Source organism: Pezoporus wallicus, unplaced genomic scaffold, assembly GCF_028554395.1.
Source record: "Pezoporus wallicus isolate ANWC-B61680 ecotype Strahan unplaced genomic scaffold, APGP_CSIRO_Pwel_v1 contig_8837, whole genome shotgun sequence".
NCBI classification, from domain to species: Eukaryota; Metazoa; Chordata; class Aves; order Psittaciformes; family Psittacidae; genus Pezoporus; species Pezoporus wallicus.
In genome coordinates this window covers 1,709,177-1,727,504 of record NW_026636730.1, presented here as the reverse complement: position 1 = coordinate 1,727,504, position 18,328 = coordinate 1,709,177, and the positions used below count along the sequence as shown (strand labels likewise).

The window sequence follows — 18,328 nt, the reverse complement described above, 5'->3', positions numbered from 1 at the left end:
TTACATATGGGACAGTCCAGGACCCTAACAGCACTTCAGTCAATAGGCAGCAGCTTTCTAAGGTGCCAAAATCCATGATCTGGTTCAGCCATGGACCTCTACACTAAACACACCCTCACACTCTCGAAGCTCAGCACCCTTTTGGCAGAACTGCTGGTTTTCTTGCTGCTCAGCCCCAATCCAGGTCGTGATGTCCCAGGATGCAGCATCAATGCATGACCCCAAGCCAGCCCTAAGGAGGAAACGTGAGGCAAGGAGCTGTGTTTGCTCCTGACACACACAATAAAGCATGGCCCTCATCACACTTGTGCTCCAGACCCTTCACTGGAGCTTTGTTGCCCTTCTCTGGACATGCTCCAGCAACTCAATTTCTGCCTTGGAGCGAGGGACTCAAAACTGATCATGGCACTGGAGGTGCATCGAGAGATCAGCATCGGTGGCGTGGACTTTTCTCTCCTGATGTGATCTGCTTAACCCCTTCCCTTTGTTCAGTGCAACATCCCCTTTTCTCCTCCAAAACACAAGCTTTTGCTAATGCATTGTGGCAGGATGGATATCAGCAAGCCCACAATGCAACATCCTAAAATCAGGGGGGTTTGTCCTCAAAACCTCTTTGCTCACCTCTAGTGTTGAGCATGCTAATTCCCAGTGGGATGCAGGTTGGAAGAGCATCAGGCAACCCTTCACAGGGTGTGAAGCCCAGCCTGTCCTCAAGGGAGAGGACCCCTCCAGTGTGGAGGGCAAACCCCAGCATCCTACACAAAATAACTGGATTTCCACGTGGAAAGTCCTCAGAGCCAGATAACGTGGCCAAGAGGGAGGTGGAAACAGCTGTGCCAGGACCTGTATCAGCACATTTTGGCACGCTTGTGTGCTGGGATGGAGGACCCCTCAAACGGCGCAGGCATCTGGGTTTCCTCCCGCCTGCCCCCAGGAGTGCTCTGACTGAAAATGGGGAGTTGAATGCAATTTGAAATATAATTTTTATAGTGCTTTTAATTTCTCATAAAGCAGCGGTTAAAAGACTTTGGAGATTAGGGAGCTGCTTATTTTATGATCTAAGGATTGTAAAAACAATCTGCCTCAACCACTGCTGGAACCGGTTACAGAGATGGGAAATGCTTTTGTAGGAGCGAGAGCAGCCCCCTTTTTTGTTGCCTTTTCAGTTGTAATCTCCAAATCTGGGTTGTTACACTCGATTCCCACTACCTCTGAGGTACAGGAGATATGGAAAAATGATCTATAAACCAGCACCAGGGGGTCCCCAAAATGAGCAGGGCAGGGAACTGGGTTACAAGGCACGTAGCAATTACAAAAAGCACGTTCCATGTGCTGTTATATCTTGGGTTACAGATGGATTCTGGAAGACAGCAAACTCATTTCATAAAGCAAATGCCTGGTCTGAAAAAAGCATCACCTCCTCTATTTACAGGTTCACAGCAATATTTGTGGTAGGGTGGTTTTTTCCTCTCTAGAGCTGTTTTTTTTCCTCTTTTCAAGCTGGTTTTCTGGGCTGGAGCCAGAATTCCTTCCTAAATTGAGACATAATTAGATGTGTCCCACTGTGTCTTGCTGGGCAGTTCATTTAACCTCGATGCCTTATTTCACTTCAGGTTTAAAAAGGAGGTAAGAGAATCTCTCTTGACTGCATAAAAAAGAGCTATGTGGAGCCAAGCAATAAGAATGAGAGTTACAACTAATACCTGGCCAACAACAGGCCATTTAAAAATGACTTTTGCCCTTCCCTGGATGCCAGCCGTGCCATCCACACACACACATGCTGCTGTAAAGCTGCATAAAAAGACTTTCAGGCCTCTAATATGCATCTTGGGAAACAGGTTTTGGCTGGGACAAAACAAGAGGCTATTCACCTCCCTGGACAGGACCAGGGCCTTGCATCTCTTCAAGCCCCTTGGTCTTACCACTGGGGTAATCATAGAATCATAGAACGGGGAGGGTTGGAAAGGACCTTAAGATCATCCAGTTCCAACCCCCCTGCCAGGGGCAGGGACACCTCACACCAAACTATGGCACCCAAGGCTTCGTCCAACCTGGTCTTGAGCACTGACAGGGATGGAGCATTCACAACCTCCCTGGGCAACCCATTCCAGTGCCTCACCACCCTCACAGGAAAGAATTTCCTCCTTAGATCCAATCTAAACTTCCTGTTTTAAGTTTTAACCTGTTACACCTTGTCCTATTAGGTGTAATGAATAGTGTCTCCCCAGCATCCCTATAGGCCCCCTTCAGATACTGGAAGCTGCTCTGAGGTCTCCACGCAGCTTCTCTTCTCCAGGCTGAACAGCCCCAACTTCCTCAGCCTATCTTCATATCTGCATCACCCTCAAACCATGCTTAATATACAAATTAATTAATTTGTATATTTGCCTCACCACTCTCTGAACCAGCTTACACCTTTGGCATTCACAAGAGATTAAAAGAAAAGCCTAATAAACTCCAAGATTGAAACTCTGAAGCCCTGTTCCCACATCAGACCTCACTAGAAGTGCTCTAACCAGCTATAAAATCCTATTTTAACACAATCAGTTGATGATAAAGCTGCTAAAGTAGGGAAGGCTCTGGTGCCTGGGGAGAGAAAAAGGGCTGGAGGCAAAGACATAAAATTGAATATGCAACTGGTACAATAAGGATGCCGAGATGCATACCTAGGCTTTCAGGTGAAGGATAAAAAAAAAACAAATACACAAAAAACTAAATAAAAACCTCAAAAATGGGAATATTTTGTGACTACACCAGTTCACTCTTGGGATTGGCTTTTCCTAAAACAAAAAATCTTTATGCACTGCTTCTGTAAAATAGACCTCCAATTATTCCTAGTGTCAGCAAAGCCACCAGAGAAACCCACAGGGATGAGGGAACGTGGTTTTGTTGCCAAAAAGGGAAGTAAAAGACTGTGTCTGGGCTTCCTGATCTAGGGGCTGACAGTGATGGATAGGAAGGCTACAGCACCGGCATCCATCTCCATTCCCTGCCTGTGACGGCACCTTGGGAAGGGGCTGTGGGGGGAGCAGGTCGCCTGCCCAATGCTCAGGTTGGCGTCACCTGCTCTTGAGTGTCTGAGTGCTCCTGGTTTTGTCTCACAAAACACTTGGAATTTAAGGAACCATGCTTTTAAACCTGATATTAAATGCCATCCCTTTTACTTGTCCATCAAGGGCTTTCAGGGAAGAGATGCTGCTTAGTGACCCACGTTAACGGATGGGGCAGAAAACTGCAGGGTTGCAAGGCTATTGGCAGCCAAAAGAAAAAGAAGGAAGCTATTATTAATGACAAATGCTTCCCATTATCCTCAGGAACATCGCCTGGCCCTCTGGACACTGACTGGGAACACAGCTGTGACTGCTGCAGCCCCAACACGTTGATGGGACACAGACAGCAAGAATTTAGGGATGAAGGTGTTGCTGACAGTAAAATAAGGCACTGCTTGTGCTGCAACATAGGGTATAGCTGCAGCTTTTGGATGTGATGCATTGAGGAGCAAGCTGCTCTAGTGGAAGGTGTCCCTGCCCATGGCATGGGGCTGGAACTGGATGAGCTTTAAGGTCCCTTCCAACATAAACCAGCCTGGAATTCTATGATTAAACAGGGAACCTTCTCCCAGGCTATTCAGCTGAGTGCTGGAAACTGGCAAAAGCCATGAAAAATTTAAATATACTTCTTGCAAACACCAAAATCCTTACTGAGTGACCTCTCTCAGGTATAAAGTTCATCTCACTCTTGATGGGTGCAGCTGAACTAAAACACAACCAGTAACACCTTTTATAAAGAGTGGAAGAATATCTTTTGAGATTGTTAAGTGACAGATGATGAAGAAACCAACACAACTGATTTCACTGAGTTACAGAATCACAGAATCAATGGTTTGGGTTGGAAAGGACCTTAAGATTATCAGGTTCCAACCCCTGCGATGGGCAGGGACACCTTCCAGGAGACCAGGTTATCAGAGACAGGAAAAGCAAACTCACTGCTATTTAGGCAAGATACATCCCGAGCTGCAGCTCAACTGAGAGAAAGGCAGATATTTGGGGAAAAAAAACCACCACTTCCTCCAAAATAATTTATCAAGGATTTTATGAACTCTTCATCAACTCTGTCGAGTTCTGTGTTTTCCATAGCTGTGGTCACTATTCCATCCTAACATTAATGCCAATAGCAAATCCATCCTACTCATAGGGAGAGAGGTTCCTGTGCAGAAATGTGTTCACCTTGCTTTAGCTTAATTATTAAACTAGTCGTCAGGTTCATCCTGTATGTTTTTAGCCCTTTTATTGAGGAGGATAAAAAGCAACTTGAGGGAAATCTTCGGATTCCAGAGCTAATTCAGGTGCAAGATAGATGAGCAGAAAAGAGCAGGGCTGAGAGCAAAGCCGTGGTGCTGGCACCACAATGCTCCATGCACACCTCTGAAAGGATGTAGTCATTTTAGCAGAAGACATCTCCATAACAGTAAGTTTGCAATAAGAGTTTGCTTTGAGAAAGAATTTCTCCATTCCTGGCGGTGTCCAAGTGCAGGCTGGACAGAGCCTTGGGTGCCATGGTTTAGTGTGAGGTGTCTCTGCCCATGGCAAGGGGGTTGGAACTGGATGAGCTTAAGGTCCTTTCCAACCCAAACTATTCTATGGTTCTATGATTCTGTAAGAATTCCCTGCAGCAGACAGAGAAGACAAACAGCTGAGGTCAGGAGAGGACCAGAACTTCTTAGGAACAGAAGCCCAATCACTGTTTTCAGAAAGAGGCATAAGCAAAGGGGATTTTTGTTAGTCCTCCGCATGTTTCACCCATTCCTACTTTTATAATGCTCCATCTCAAAAAGCAGGGACAGTCTGGAAATGTTCTTCTGGCCTCAAGCTGTGCCAGGGGAGGTTAAGGCTGGATACTAGGAAAAGCTTCTTCAACAAAAGGGTGCTCAGGCATTGATACAGGCTGCCCAGGGCAGTGCTGGAGTCACTGTCCCTGCAAGTGTTCAAAACCAAGGCCCTCAGTGACATGGGTCAGTGGTGGCCTTGGCAGTGCTGGGATAAAGGTCGGACTTGATGATCTTAAAGGTATTTTCCAACCTGGTTGAGTCTATGATTCTATTCTATACAAGCATGAAGGCTGCGTTACAGAGAAAAAGCAAGAGTAAAGCTTTCATCTCTTAGAATTGACGGGGCTACTCTGTCCCGAAGACATCACCAAGTGTCACTGTGCACAGTACCAGAGACCTTTGCAGAGGTTCACCAGCCCCAAATACTTGGCATCGCTAAGAGCCCTGGGGCTTGGGTCCTGACACACACACACACATGAGCAAAGTGGAATAAGGAAAAGGAGATGCTTTGGGTATCTTACGTTCGCACTCCTCCACGTCCAGGTTGAACTGCTGCAGGGCGCCCAGGGTCAGCTGCCGCACTTCGGCCTCCAGCAGCAGCTGCATCAGCGAGGTGGAGAGGTGCTTGCACGCCGACATGCACGCCGTCTGTGCCACCTTCCCCTGCGGAGCAAAGAGACGCTTGTATTAAAGCCATCAAGCACGATGGACAGGAGGAACTCCTCCAGACCAGGATATACCAGTCCAACACCTTCCACACGCCCCATCTGCTATGGAACCTTCACTCTTGCAATCACCGTCCTTAAAGGGAATCATCTTCCATTGCTACTAGTAGGATTAGACCTTGTGCCTAGAGTGCCAAGGAGTAGCTCAAATACAGGAGAACCCTGGTGTTTAGAGCTCTAGGCATCTCTCGTTATCGCATCCTAACATAAGCAAGACAACACACCATGGGTTTATTCAACATCCCACATAGATCGCCTGAAGTAACCTTGTTGAGAGATCAAAACAGTGCTGATGGCAATTCAAAACTCCAGTCTACAACTGAACCAGCGTCCACATATATTCCATACAGGAGTTTCAAATTCACTTTCCAACAGCAGAGGCTCATAGTTCAAGGTTTAGCCTTGCCTACAAGGGAGGAGAGAGCTGGGGCCACACTGCTGTGACAACAGTGACACCAGTATGAGGATACTGTTCAGCCCTTCCAGCACCATGTGGCACCTTCCAGATGCCAACAGGGACTAAGGAGAAGGAAGCATCACAGCAAGGAGGTGACTGAAGAAGTCATTTGTATTGACATGGAAAGGATTGCTCCCCTGGTCTGGGTAGTGGGGAATAACCTCAAGAACCTGGATGCATCCTGCACCCGCCTGCATCACAGGGAATGTGGTTTGCAGCCTTGAGAAGGACTTGGGGGTGTTGGGTGAGGAGAAGCTCCCCATGACCCAGCTTCAGTGAGCGCTTGAGCCCAGAACCCCCCCATGTGCTGGGTGCACCCCCAGAGCGTGAGCAGCAGCTCAGGGAGGGGATCCTGCCCCTCTGCTGTGCTCTGGGGAGACGCCCCTGCAGTCCTGATCCAGCTCTGGGGCAGCAGCACAAGAGGGACGTGGAGCTGTTGGAGCGAGGCCAGAGGAGGCCATGGAGATGCTGCGAGGGCTGGAGCAGCTCTGCTCTGGAGCCAGGCTGAGAGAGCTGGGCTGGGGCAGCCTGGACAAGAGAAGGCTCCTCAAGGGGAGACCTTGGAGCCTTCTCCCAGTCTATCCCTAGTAGGAGGCAATTAAACAGCGGACTGACAGGGAGCAAGCTGCAGCTGAGGCTGCCACACAGGCAGAAACTACTTAAATCCCTCAAAACGCTCACATCGATAATGGAAGTATGCAAAGTGCTGAGTTTCAGATATAAAGGAATTTCAGAACAGCGTCAGCTAACAATTTCTGACACATTTTCTCTTAGCCATGATGGGCATCTTCCATTTTTGGGAATAACTGAAATCTCAAGCCATAAACCACAGGGACAGTTTGCAGCAAGAAGATTTACCCCAGGTAAGCCTTCCATTTCCCTATTGAGAAACCACTGCAAGGCAAGAAAAGAGTAATCAGGACAGATGACTTAATTTAAATGCTTGAATTTCTGAACTATGAACTCTGAAACAGCTGGTTTTCAATTTCAGCCCTGCATTGACACAACTGAACTGTCAGGTAGGAAGCCCAGGATGCCCCTAAGGACTGAGGATGTTTTAAGAAGAGTCATATTGAGAAAAGGAATGATGGTGGGGGTAGAGATAGGCTGTGACACAGGAAAAAAGGAGGTGGGTCCTCAGAAAGCTCTATCTCCTGTGAAAGGCCATAAGCAGGCTCAGGTATCTACACCCTGACCTGGTTAAACCATCAGCAACCAGGAGAGCTGCTACAAGAAGAGAGGGAAGCTGATGGAGAACTGAGGTCCTCCATAAAGACTTATAGATTCTTGAGACACCATGAGGGGACAGACCCTTCCAAGAGGTGCTGACTGGCCCATCCCAGGACGGCCAGAGGATGATGCTCTGCCCTGTAGAAATCTGGTCCTCCAGAGGAGCAAGCACACTGTGTTTAGTGAAGCACTTCAGAAAACCCAAAGGACCACTAAAGCCATTAAACAAACTCAGACCATCCCTCACAGCACCTACAAAAGAGGTTTCTTCTATTCTCACTGACTTAATTTTGCACCACGGCAGCAAGTCTCAGGGGTTAGAAGAGCCAACTCCCAGTGATGTAACCGCAAGCATCATTTAGGGGCACTGAACACATGGGGACATCTATTTTTCAACCTATTTCCAACCACTCATTCCTCTAGTCTTGCTGTGTGCCATCCAAAATGGACGGCAGGTAAGATTAGGGTAGGTAAAATTTGGCAGGTAAGATTGGCACAGGTCTGCAACATGTATTAAAGCCATAAACATGGGGAAATCCTTTGGCACAAGAGCACAGACTCACACAAACCTACCAGCTGATGCTGCAGGGAATGATTTGATGCTTGCATATATATCCTGTATTTCTGGATAATGGTGCTACCTGAAAACAGCTTCTGCAGGAGATTATGTGTTCAGATGCACACAAAAGGCTTTAACATGCCTTCTTGAAAACAAGGAGTGGCTTGGGAGAGCTCACTTCACAAACTGTATTTAGACTGGGATTACAGCAAGGGGGTTACGCAGTGCTCCAAGCAGAGCATCACAAGTCTCATCACTGCAGCAAGGACAGATAAGCCAAGCACAGAATCACAGAACAGTCTGGGCTGGAAGGGACCTTCAAAGCTCATCCAGTCCAACCCCTGCAATGAGCAAGGGCATCTTCCCCTAGATCAGGCTGCCTAGAACCACATCCAGCCAGACCTTGAATATCCCCAGGGATGGCGCATCCACCACCTCCCTGGGCAATGTGTGCCAGTGTTTTATCCCCGCATTGTAGATGTTTGATGTATGTGCTGGGAAGGGTTTTTACCAGCTTTGCAAAGTTGTTTTGGATCTTCAGGCCACATTCATCTTCAGCAGGAGGGGAAAAAAAGCATTTCTTATTTAAAACAAAAAGAGCAGACCCATGCATTTCGGGGCAGGGTACTTCATCTCCGCTGCTCACAGCCGCTCCCAGGCTCCAGGAGCATTCATTACTCACCTCCAAACAAACATCTTTGCTAAAATCAAGATGAAACATGGCAACCATAAAGTTTAGCAGAGCCATAGGGTTATTTTTGCTTTTCATCATTTACTTGGGCACCTTCTGACACATTTGGTTATTTAAAACACTGCTCGTGCCAATTCCTCATCCCCAACCGCAGTGGGAAGCACGTTGCTACCTGACTGTGATTTTTCTTCATTACTTCCAACAGACACCTGAGATTTTGCTAAGACCAAGTAGTTTTCATAGAATCCCAGCCTGGTTTGGGTTGGAAGGGACCTTAAAGCTCATCCAGCTCCAACCCCTGCCACAGGCAGGGACCCCTTCCACTAGAGCAGCTTGCTCCAAGCCCCTGTGTCCAACCTGGCCTTGAGCACTGCCAGGGATGGGGCAGCCACAGCTTCTCTGGGCACCCTGTGCCAGCGCCTCAGCACCCTCCCAGGGAAGAGCTTCTGCCTAAGAGCTCATCTCAGTCTCCCCTCGGGCAGGTTCAAGCCATTCCCCTTGGCCTGTCCCTACATCCCTTGTCCCAAGCCTCTCTCCAGCTTTCCTGCAGCCCCTTCAGGCACTGGAGCTGCTCTCAGGTCTCCCCTTCAGGAGCCTTCTCTTCTCCAGGCTGCCCCAGCCCAGCTCTCTCAGCCTGGCTCCAGAGCAGAGCTGCTCCAGCCCTTGCAGCATCTCCATGGCCTCCTCTGGCCTCGCTCCAACAGCTCCACGTCCCTCTTGTGCTGCTGCCCCAGAGCTGGATCAGGACTGCAGGGGGGATCTCCCCAGAGCACAGCAGAGGGGCAGGATCCCCTCCCTGGACCTGGTGCTCACACTCTGGGGGTGTTAACATATTTGCTATTTTCAAAGCAAAGTCCCAGATGGAAGCAGAGAAAGAGAAACTCTGCAGCTATGTCCTGGGACCCTCACCCATGCTGAGCATCAGGGAGAAAGCTCCTTACATCTTGGAAGAGCATGGGAACATCCCAAGAAGTAGCTCACGCTTGCACATCAGGAAGAGCTTGCACAGAGGGCTGCAACCCTTGGAGAAGCCTTGGAGATGCTCACCCCAGAGGGAAGCCAACCCCAGGAAGGTTTTCTGCCCCACTGACAGAAATTTAAGAGGAACATCCTTCCTGCACATCCAGCAAGGGCCAGATCACCATATGCAGAGGAACCTAAAGGGTTACCTCCACCTGCAATAGCCATAGCAAACACCCTGCATGCATTCCTCTGGCCAGCCAGTCTGCCCTGAATAGAGAGCGAATGACAAGTGGCACCAGGAGGGTGTGAAGAAGAGCAAATAATTGAGCTGAAATGTCAAGTCAATAAGGTGAACCTGAGGAAGACGGGATGGAGAAAGTAATTTAATCATCAGGGCTTGACAGCACAACAGCTCTGTTGAGTCTTCACCAAGAAAGCAGGGTGTAAGTGGTACTTTAGAACATCCTTTGCAAGCATTTTCTACCACAACTCGTTGCAGAGATTGTAAAGGGCATCCAACCAGGAGCAGCTTCTGGCTCACCTTTCCTTCCTCCTTCCTTTCCACACAGGATTTGGCCACAACCGAGACTTCTTTCACGTGCAAATGTGCACCGTGTCTTTGAAAACCCTGAAGCTGAATCTTCATCATGCCAGATGAGAACCTGACTTTTAATTTCCATTATTCTTAAGGTCTAAACACCTAAACCCCATTCTGCTTTAAAAAAGACTCAGTCTTTCGTCATAGGTTTAAGAACATCCAGATGCCTGACTGGTTGGATCCTACACTACTGGATGAAAGTCAAAAGTATATTCAGGTCTTTTTTCCCATTTGTTAAGCATTAATCCATTTTCACCTCATATTTACTATCAGAGGGCTTGGAGATGCCACAGGACTTTAAATAACTGTGCTAAATGCCTGGCTGGAGAAAAGAAGGTACCACCAGGGATGACCAGCATCTCACTCCCTGGGCACCAAGATTTAAAACCCTTCCAGAATGCACGCTTTTCACTCTCATAAATAAGACTGAACATAGCCTTATAAATAAGCCCAAACCTAGCCTTATAAATAAGACTGACCTAAACCTTTCCTGCCTCACCCCTACACTCAGCACAACAGATACCCACTTACAGCAGCTTCCAAACATCAATTTTACACAACTTCCCTACAAATACAGTGCTTGATAAGGAGCTGCTGCTGACAAGGAGAAAAGCCAGCACCAAGACACTGATATATCAGCATAATAAGCTGCTGCTGCAAGTGAAGAAGGTTGTTTGTATTCACACTTGGGACGGTTCGGGCTGCGCGCTGGCAGGTATCAAGTACATCCTCAGACCGCAAGGTGCCCACCTTGGTTCTTTGGCGCTTATTGATGATTGTGGTTCAGTCCATAGCGTTATTTATTCTCCCCTCGGTTCATTTCTCAGCTTTCCTGCAGTGCTGGGATGCAGAGCCCCAGCTCAGCGCACCGACACGCGGAGAGGAGCCCATGATGGATGTGTTTTCCACCAGCTTCACCTCCTCCCGCAATCATTAACTGCACCACCCACAGCAGCGGTGTCAGGACATGCGCCTTGGCATGGAGACAGAGCAGGACGCCTCCGAGGTGTCAACCCTTCAATGGGCTGCTCCTAGACAACCCTGAGGTTCAGAGGAGCCGCCTCAGCTGGGACGGCTCAGACCTCATGCTGATGATTTTTGAGAGCACAAAGTGGAACCAGTGGCACTCCCAAAGGTTCTTCCCTTGCCAGCGCACTGGGAAATCACAGTTACATCCTGATTCCACCCCCTGTGGCTCCAAACCAGCTCAGTCCCTGCCCGGACTTCAGAAGTGCTTTACCTGCTCGAACACTGTGGTCCCTCCAGCTCAGGAACAGTTACCTAAAATGCAAGTTGAGATTTGGAGAGGAAGGCAAAGGGGGAGGAAGGAAGCCATGACCTGAGCTGCCTGCAAGAAGGCAGAAAACACTTTCAAGTCACCAACAGCTCATTTACCAACCTGACAGAAAACGGAGGAGCTTAAGATCTCACAAAGCGATTCCAGCAACACCTCTATAGCATCAGTCATTTATTTAAGACCTTTGCAAACCTCATTAAGGATAAACTGGATTTGCATCGGGAAGAACAAGGATCATGGGTAGAAGTTCACAGAGCTCAGTGGCCAAGACACTCAAGCGTCTGCCCAGCCAACGCCACCAGGCTCCAGCTTGGTCCAATTTCAGTAAAGTGAAGCAATTCTAAATACATTATTAGAGCAAAAGCCACGGTGTTTTGTTTTGGGGCTCAAACCGGTTTACAACCGTATTTCTGGCAATGAATGCCTGAAGTCCATGGCCTTTGATGCAACCGTTTGAAAGAAACATGGCCAGCAGGTCGAGGGAGGGGATTCTCCCCCTCTGCTGCACCCTGGGGAGACCCCCACCAGGAGTACTGTGTTTAGCCCTGGTGTCCCCAACACAAAGGCTTGGAGCAACTTCCTCTAGTGGAAGGTGGGGTTGGGACTGTTGGAACTTCAGTTTGAAGGTCCCTTCCAACCCAAACCATTCTATGGTTCCCTTTTCAGCTGGAGTTTGCAGTTGGGGCCTCCATGACACCTACCAAGGCAATGCTGCCTTCCTTGTTCCAAGACTTCCTCTGGACACACAAGTGGGACATCTAGAGAGGTTCACTGAGGCCATGCCAGCCAGTGAAAAGGCAGAGCCGAATCTCTAAAGCTCTCCCAAAGGCACAACTAAGGGGCACCTACCAGAGCGCATCACCATGGACCCACCAAGTCAATCACACTTGAGGGGCTCAGCTACAAAATCATCTCTTTGCATTGTATTTCATCCTTGGACAGCAGATGGAAGCCTCTGGTTTCCCAGGGGACGAGCAGCCACCATGGGGAAGGTCAGCACAGAGGCTCCGGAGCCGGCACTGCTCACGGTAGCACATTTTGGTTGAAAACAGCAAATATGTTAACAATTAGGGAAAGGAAACGCTGAAAAGCTGCCTTGTTAATTAAGGAACTTGCTATCAAAGGACTCATTAAAAGCTACTGCAACGGAATGGTTGTTAAAATAAATACCCATTAATCTTCACGTGCAATCAGGAATACGCTGCCACTGGCGATGAGAAAGGGGGCTCCTCAGCACACACCTACCACTGCCAAAGCCATGGTGATGGCATGAAGCAGCAATAGCCACCAACTGGGGGGTCCCAAAGAGACCCTGGTCCAAGGGGCACCATCCCACCACCCTGCAGAAGCACTTCTGGCTTCGTGAAGGAGGAACCTGCTTTGCGCTTGGTCAAAATGAGGTGCGATGTGGTCACTGAAATGCAAACAAAAGTCCTGTTGTAGCACTGGGAATGCTTCCACCAACTCACCAAAGAGTTAATGTGACACTTCCATGGAAAACAAGGCCTGACGGGTTTCAAATGGTCTCAGTTTCCAATTAGTTTTGTGCTACCGACAGGATTTCTTCTTAATCTGCAAGAAGCCCTGGGATTGATGTGATTGAATGTATTTAGACGTGCAAATCCATGGACTCCAGACAACAGAAAAGTGAGCCAAAAAATCAGAATTCCTCAATATTAAATGACCACTTTCCTATAAACACCACAAGTTGTCCCAATAACACTGAATTTGCTCCAATTCAATAACGCAATACTGAGGTTAATTCCAGCATCCATGCTTTCTGTGTAGGCAGGGATGAAGACATCAGACCCTACAGATCCCATGACTTAATCTCCCACCCTGGATGTTTCTCAACTGTCCTTGCTGCCAGCAGCACTGGAGCTCCAAAGCTCACTAAAACATGGGCAACACCACAAAACCAACTCTGCTAACTCCTGAGTTCCCTGGCTCTTCCATGCCATCCAGGTTCTTAACACCATCCTGATGCATATTTTATTGCCTTTTCTTAAGAACCATTGCTCTGCAGTCACTGAAGATGGTAAAAAACCCCAAACCATTAACCCAGATACATTAACACTTCCCAAACAGTCAAAACAAGTGTACAATGAGTACTTTGCTGGATTTAAGAGTTTTACTTGAAAAACAAATAAACCACTCATTAATTGCCCAGAAATCCATTTTCAATCTTGACAAAGTGGTTTTGTGAAGGTTTGGGGTTTTTTTTTTTGCTGTTGTTTTGGATTGGGGATCTTTTGCTTAAAAAACCTTTGGATCTGCACTCAGTATCTTGGAAATTAAAGTGACTTTATCCAGAACAAAGTGTTCCAGGAACAACAAGTGGGAGCCCTGAGCAAAATGGATCAAGAAGACCTGAGCTGACCAAGCCTATAGCTGGTGCATCAATGTCACTCCATGGAGGGTGGTCTCCAAAGATGCCCCCTCTGAAGGCAGGAGGTCAGCTGCCATCAATGACCAACTTGGCCATACCAGCCTCTATGGGTGCATCTCTGATGGGGTGGAGAAGCAATGGAACAGGGAGCGTGGTCCAAAACCAAAGCTTGTAACCTACACATCCACAGGATGGGATCACATGGACCCAAGTGGAGGGACAAGGGCAGGGCAGCCTCCTAAACTTGTCCCCTTTTTAGTGGCCTTGGAGCACTGAGGAGCTTGATGGAAAGCAGAGAAAACACCTGCCCTAGTGTTTAAAAGAGAGATGATCTGGAGGACTGCACTTAAACCAAGACCAGATTAAGGCACAAGAAGGGAAGCATCCATATGGCGTTAAAACACAAAAGCACAAGCGTCAAATCACTGCACAAAGAAAACTTCATTTTTCTAAGAAGTTTTATGTTTAATATAAAAGAAGAATCAACACAGTGTCTTTATCCAGGGTATGATGAGACTCATCAAGTGTTATACTGTGAGACAACACCACACATCCCAGGAAATCAAATCCACCCCTAAAAGTATTAACTTCAGAATAGGTATCAAGAGAGCAACTCTTAATTATTAATCCTATTTACTTGGCTTTGCAGTACCCTTATTAAGAAGAAATCACTTTTTCCTCCCAAAATCATTAGTACTATGGAAAGAGGATGAGAGCAGACCAGCTCCTGGGTTTCCAGCAGGCAACGTGCTACGGGCTCAGCCCTGTCACTCTGCATTAGAAGTAGCCCACGTGAGTCATGAGGGGTGACTGATGTGCAAACGTTAATGGTCACTTATTGATTTCAGCCACTGTCAAGCTCCATATTCGATCTCTGGCTCCATGAAGTCATCCCAGGAGCTCAACACTGAAGCCAGTGTGTTGACTTAATGGACTTGGAGACTGGCACCAAGCTACAAGTTGACATTCAGGTGGTTTTGGAATTTGCCAAGGAAAAGAAGAAGAAACCTTCCAGTCAACAAGAGAAGGTCAGCGATGAGCAATGCCTGTGGTTCAGGGCTCCTGACCACAGAGCAATGCCTGTTGGGGAAAGGGATGCTCTCAGCTTTGGACCCTCATCAGGTCTTCATATTACTTGGCAGTTAAAGGTTAAAGGTTTCCCAATGAAAAGGAGAGGCAACGACTGCACACACATTACTCTGAGGAAGGCATTTCGGACTCAATGCATGGCTGGGACCTACTGGAATGATGGCATTGCCTTTGTGTCAACAGCTTCCCTTCCAACAGCTACAAAATCCATCCTGCTACTCCAGCGAACTGGAGAGCCATCCATGGTTAACCAGGAATAAGAAGGGCCTCTTTTTCCTCAGGATCTGCCATGCCAGAAGTGACCAAATAAATGACAGCTTCTGGTTTAGGAGAAGGAGTGATGCCCTGTGCAGGATGAGCTGCAGGCCTTGCTCCCCTCCCCTCTATAACTGATTACTGAGGCTGGGAGCAGGGCAAGCTGTAGTCATCTATGGAAGAAGCTTCAGTGCCATTAGCAAATCACCATATCTAAACAGACTGTCACCTCTGAGATACTCTCGTAGCCTTATCTGAGTAAAAGTGGGATTTTGGACTTCTGATGACTTTGACCACCCCTCTATCGCCTCTCTACAAGTGCCTGAGAGGAGGATGGAGCCAGGAGGGGCTGGGCTCTGCTGCCAAGGAACAAGGGATGGGACAAGAGGAACTGGCCTCAAGCTGCCCCAGGGCAGGTTTAGATGGAGCTGAGGAACAATTCCTGCCCCAGAGGGTGCTCAGGCATTGGAACAGGCTGCCCAGGGCAGGGCTGCAGGCACCGTCCCTGCAAGTGTTCACACAGCGTGGAGACGAGGCCTCAGTGCCATGGAGCAGTGGTGGCCTTGGCAGTGATGGGGAATGCTTGGACTGGATGAGCTTAAAGGGCTTTTCCAACCTGGTTGATTCTATGATTCTATCACACAACAGTTTGAAGAGACAGCCTTCCACCACTGAAATATCACCAGAGCAAACCTACGGAGAGCAGTACCTTAAAGCAGTGCCAACGAACAGAACTTGAGTGCAATCTGTGCCGTGCAAAGACCCACTCACCTGGAAAGCTGGTGGCATCCGAAGCGCTAAAAGAGCAGTTGCTCCAACCATCCCCTGACTGGAGCAGGACTGGTTTCAAACTCACACGAAAGCTGAGCACAAGCCCGTGTCTGAGTGGCTGCCTTCCAGAGGTATTTAACCAAACCGACGGGGTGTCATTTTCTGAAGTAAACATTTACCACTTCTCTTCTATTTTGAGCATTAAAGGGAAAACAGGCTGTCACAGATACGGCAGCAAGACAAACACATGGCAAAGCTGAACTCCCACCAGAAGCTTAGAGACAACCAGTCAAAGGAAAAAGAAAAGGGGGGGGAAGCAAATACAGCAATTATCCTCACCACACACAGAATAAACCAGGCAGTTACAGCAGCCACTGCAGCCTGATACAAAACCTCTCACATTCCACTAAAAGAGGGAAAACCGAAACAGTTTGGCTGTGTTGAAGATGCCCAAGGTCAACAGCTGGAGGCTATTTTGGCTGAAGCTGGTGGGAGACTCCAGGCTGCCAGCAGCAGAAATCACTGACAGTCACAACCAGCTCCAACAGACAGATCTGAAAGGGCTTGGCTTTTTTCCAAATAACCTTATTTAATTTGCTTTAAGGTTTTTCGGTCTTTAACCAAATGACACTTAATTTGTGCAATAACCAGCTCCCTGGCCAGGTTTTTCCTGCACAGAATGGTTTTCATTTGAAAGGACCTTAAAGCTCCTCCAGTTAGAACCCCCTGCCACGGGCAGGGACCCCTTCCAATAGAGCAGCTTGCTCCAAGCCCCTGTGTCCAACCTGGCCTTGAACACTGCCAGGGATGGGGCAGCCACAGCTTCTCTGGGCACCCTGTGCCAGCGCCTCAGCACCCTCACAGGGAAGAACTTCTTCTTTATCTCTAACCTGAACTTCCCCTGTTTCAGTCTGAACCCATCACCCCTTGTCCTATCACTACAGCCCCTAATGAAGAGTCCCTCCCCACCATCCCTGTAGCCTCCTTCACACACTGAAAGCTGCTCTGAGGTCTCCACGCAGCCTTCTCTTCTCCATGCTGAACAGCCCCAATGTTCTCAGCCTGTCTCCATACAGGAGGTGCTCCAGATCATCCTCGTGGCCTCCTTTAGGCTTGCTCCCACACTTCAAGAGGAGCTTGATTTGCACCTACTCACTTACAAGCAGAAGCCAAAGCACAACTGAAAGGTTTGTAACCACACGAGAGGATCTAGGGTGAGAGCATGCACAGGAACACAAGATTTTTCCCTCACTTTGACTGTGCTGTCAGAATCCACAAGCAACTTCACCCATTTCTTAAGTAGGAAAACAAATAGAAGGAAGGGCAGGGGGTGGAGAAGGGAAGTACCACGGGATGCAGAAGCTACACTGGGCACAGGCCAGTTTCTTTGAAGCCTTATGGAAGCACATAACCAGGCAGAGGTCTATTGTAGAAGCTCATGAGTTTGCAGCAAAGCTGGGAAGCTGCTGTTTGAGGTTTTTTTCTTGCATACACACATATGCAACCCCCCCCAAGGAAACACAGATTCCAAGATCTGTGCCTTTTTTCCTTGCAAACCATCCAAATGCGTGGCAGGGTATTTTTAATTAACCACTTTTTAAGTGTCTATAGCATGGAATGAGTTGTGTGCAGAGCCTGATTCACCCACAATGAGCAGCTGGAGCATCCAGCTGCTGGCTGGTCTCTGAGATGCTCCAGAGATCTGCTCAAGGACCTTCACATTGGATGCGGGACACTGTGAGGTGTGCAACAGCTTCACGCTTTGGGAAATACCTGCTTTATTCTTGTTAGCCACTTGATTTAACTGTAGACACCCATTAACCACGTAACCGTCTTATCTCAACTTTCCCACCAGGATGGAGGTTTAGCATCAAACTCCCGTTCCATGCCTGCTGCTTGCTGCTGCTTTCTATCCATTTCCATGATACTGTCATTCTATACATGATGCTCTTTTTTAAGGAATACATGATAAAAAAGCCCCATTTACCCACTCTCTAAATACTCGGCGCTGCAAATTCCTGCGCCGGCTTCTTGCGGCATCAGGAGACAGGGAGGTGCCGGGGCCAGAAGGGAAACAGCTGCCAGAACCCACGCAAAACCCAAAATACATGGACAGAGCACGTCATGACAGCTCAAACCGCTTCTCCTTCCCCCAGAAGGTATCTCCACAACGTGGCTCAACATCCCTGGCTCAGCAGCAGGAGTTGCACCATTGACCGAACTGAACACACGCTGGACTTCCAACTTGCCACGGTGGCAGTTTGGCAGCCTTCCCCCCCCAGCTGAAATCTTCATTTCAGTGCATTTCAGAGCAAACATGAGCAGCACACTGAGAAAGGATGGTGCTGTAGATGCACTGAAACCCCAAAGAGGAGATGGCCACCCATGGACCCACTGGGTGGGCTTGGACCTTGTTTGATCAAAGCCCTGGCTTGATCACAGAATCATCAAGGTTAGAAGGAACCCCTAGAGATCC

At 48.2% G+C, this 18,328-nt stretch overlaps 1 protein-coding gene across 8 annotated transcripts in view; it reads right to left on the bottom strand.

Moving 5' to 3' along the window:
- Positions 1 to 18,328, bottom strand: part of EXOC6B (exocyst complex component 6B) — a 293,055-nt gene that overhangs the window by 77,473 nt on the left and 197,254 nt on the right. For all 8 annotated transcript variants that reach the window (XR_008971199.1, XM_057401258.1, XM_057401260.1 and 5 more), the window contains one exon: positions 5,350 to 5,491. Coding sequence is in view for 7 of the 8 variants with exons in the window: in XM_057401258.1 (XP_057257241.1) it covers positions 5,350 to 5,491 (142 nt within the window). In the remaining variant the exon portion in view is untranslated. The remainder of the gene's footprint in view (positions 1 to 5,349; positions 5,492 to 18,328) is intronic.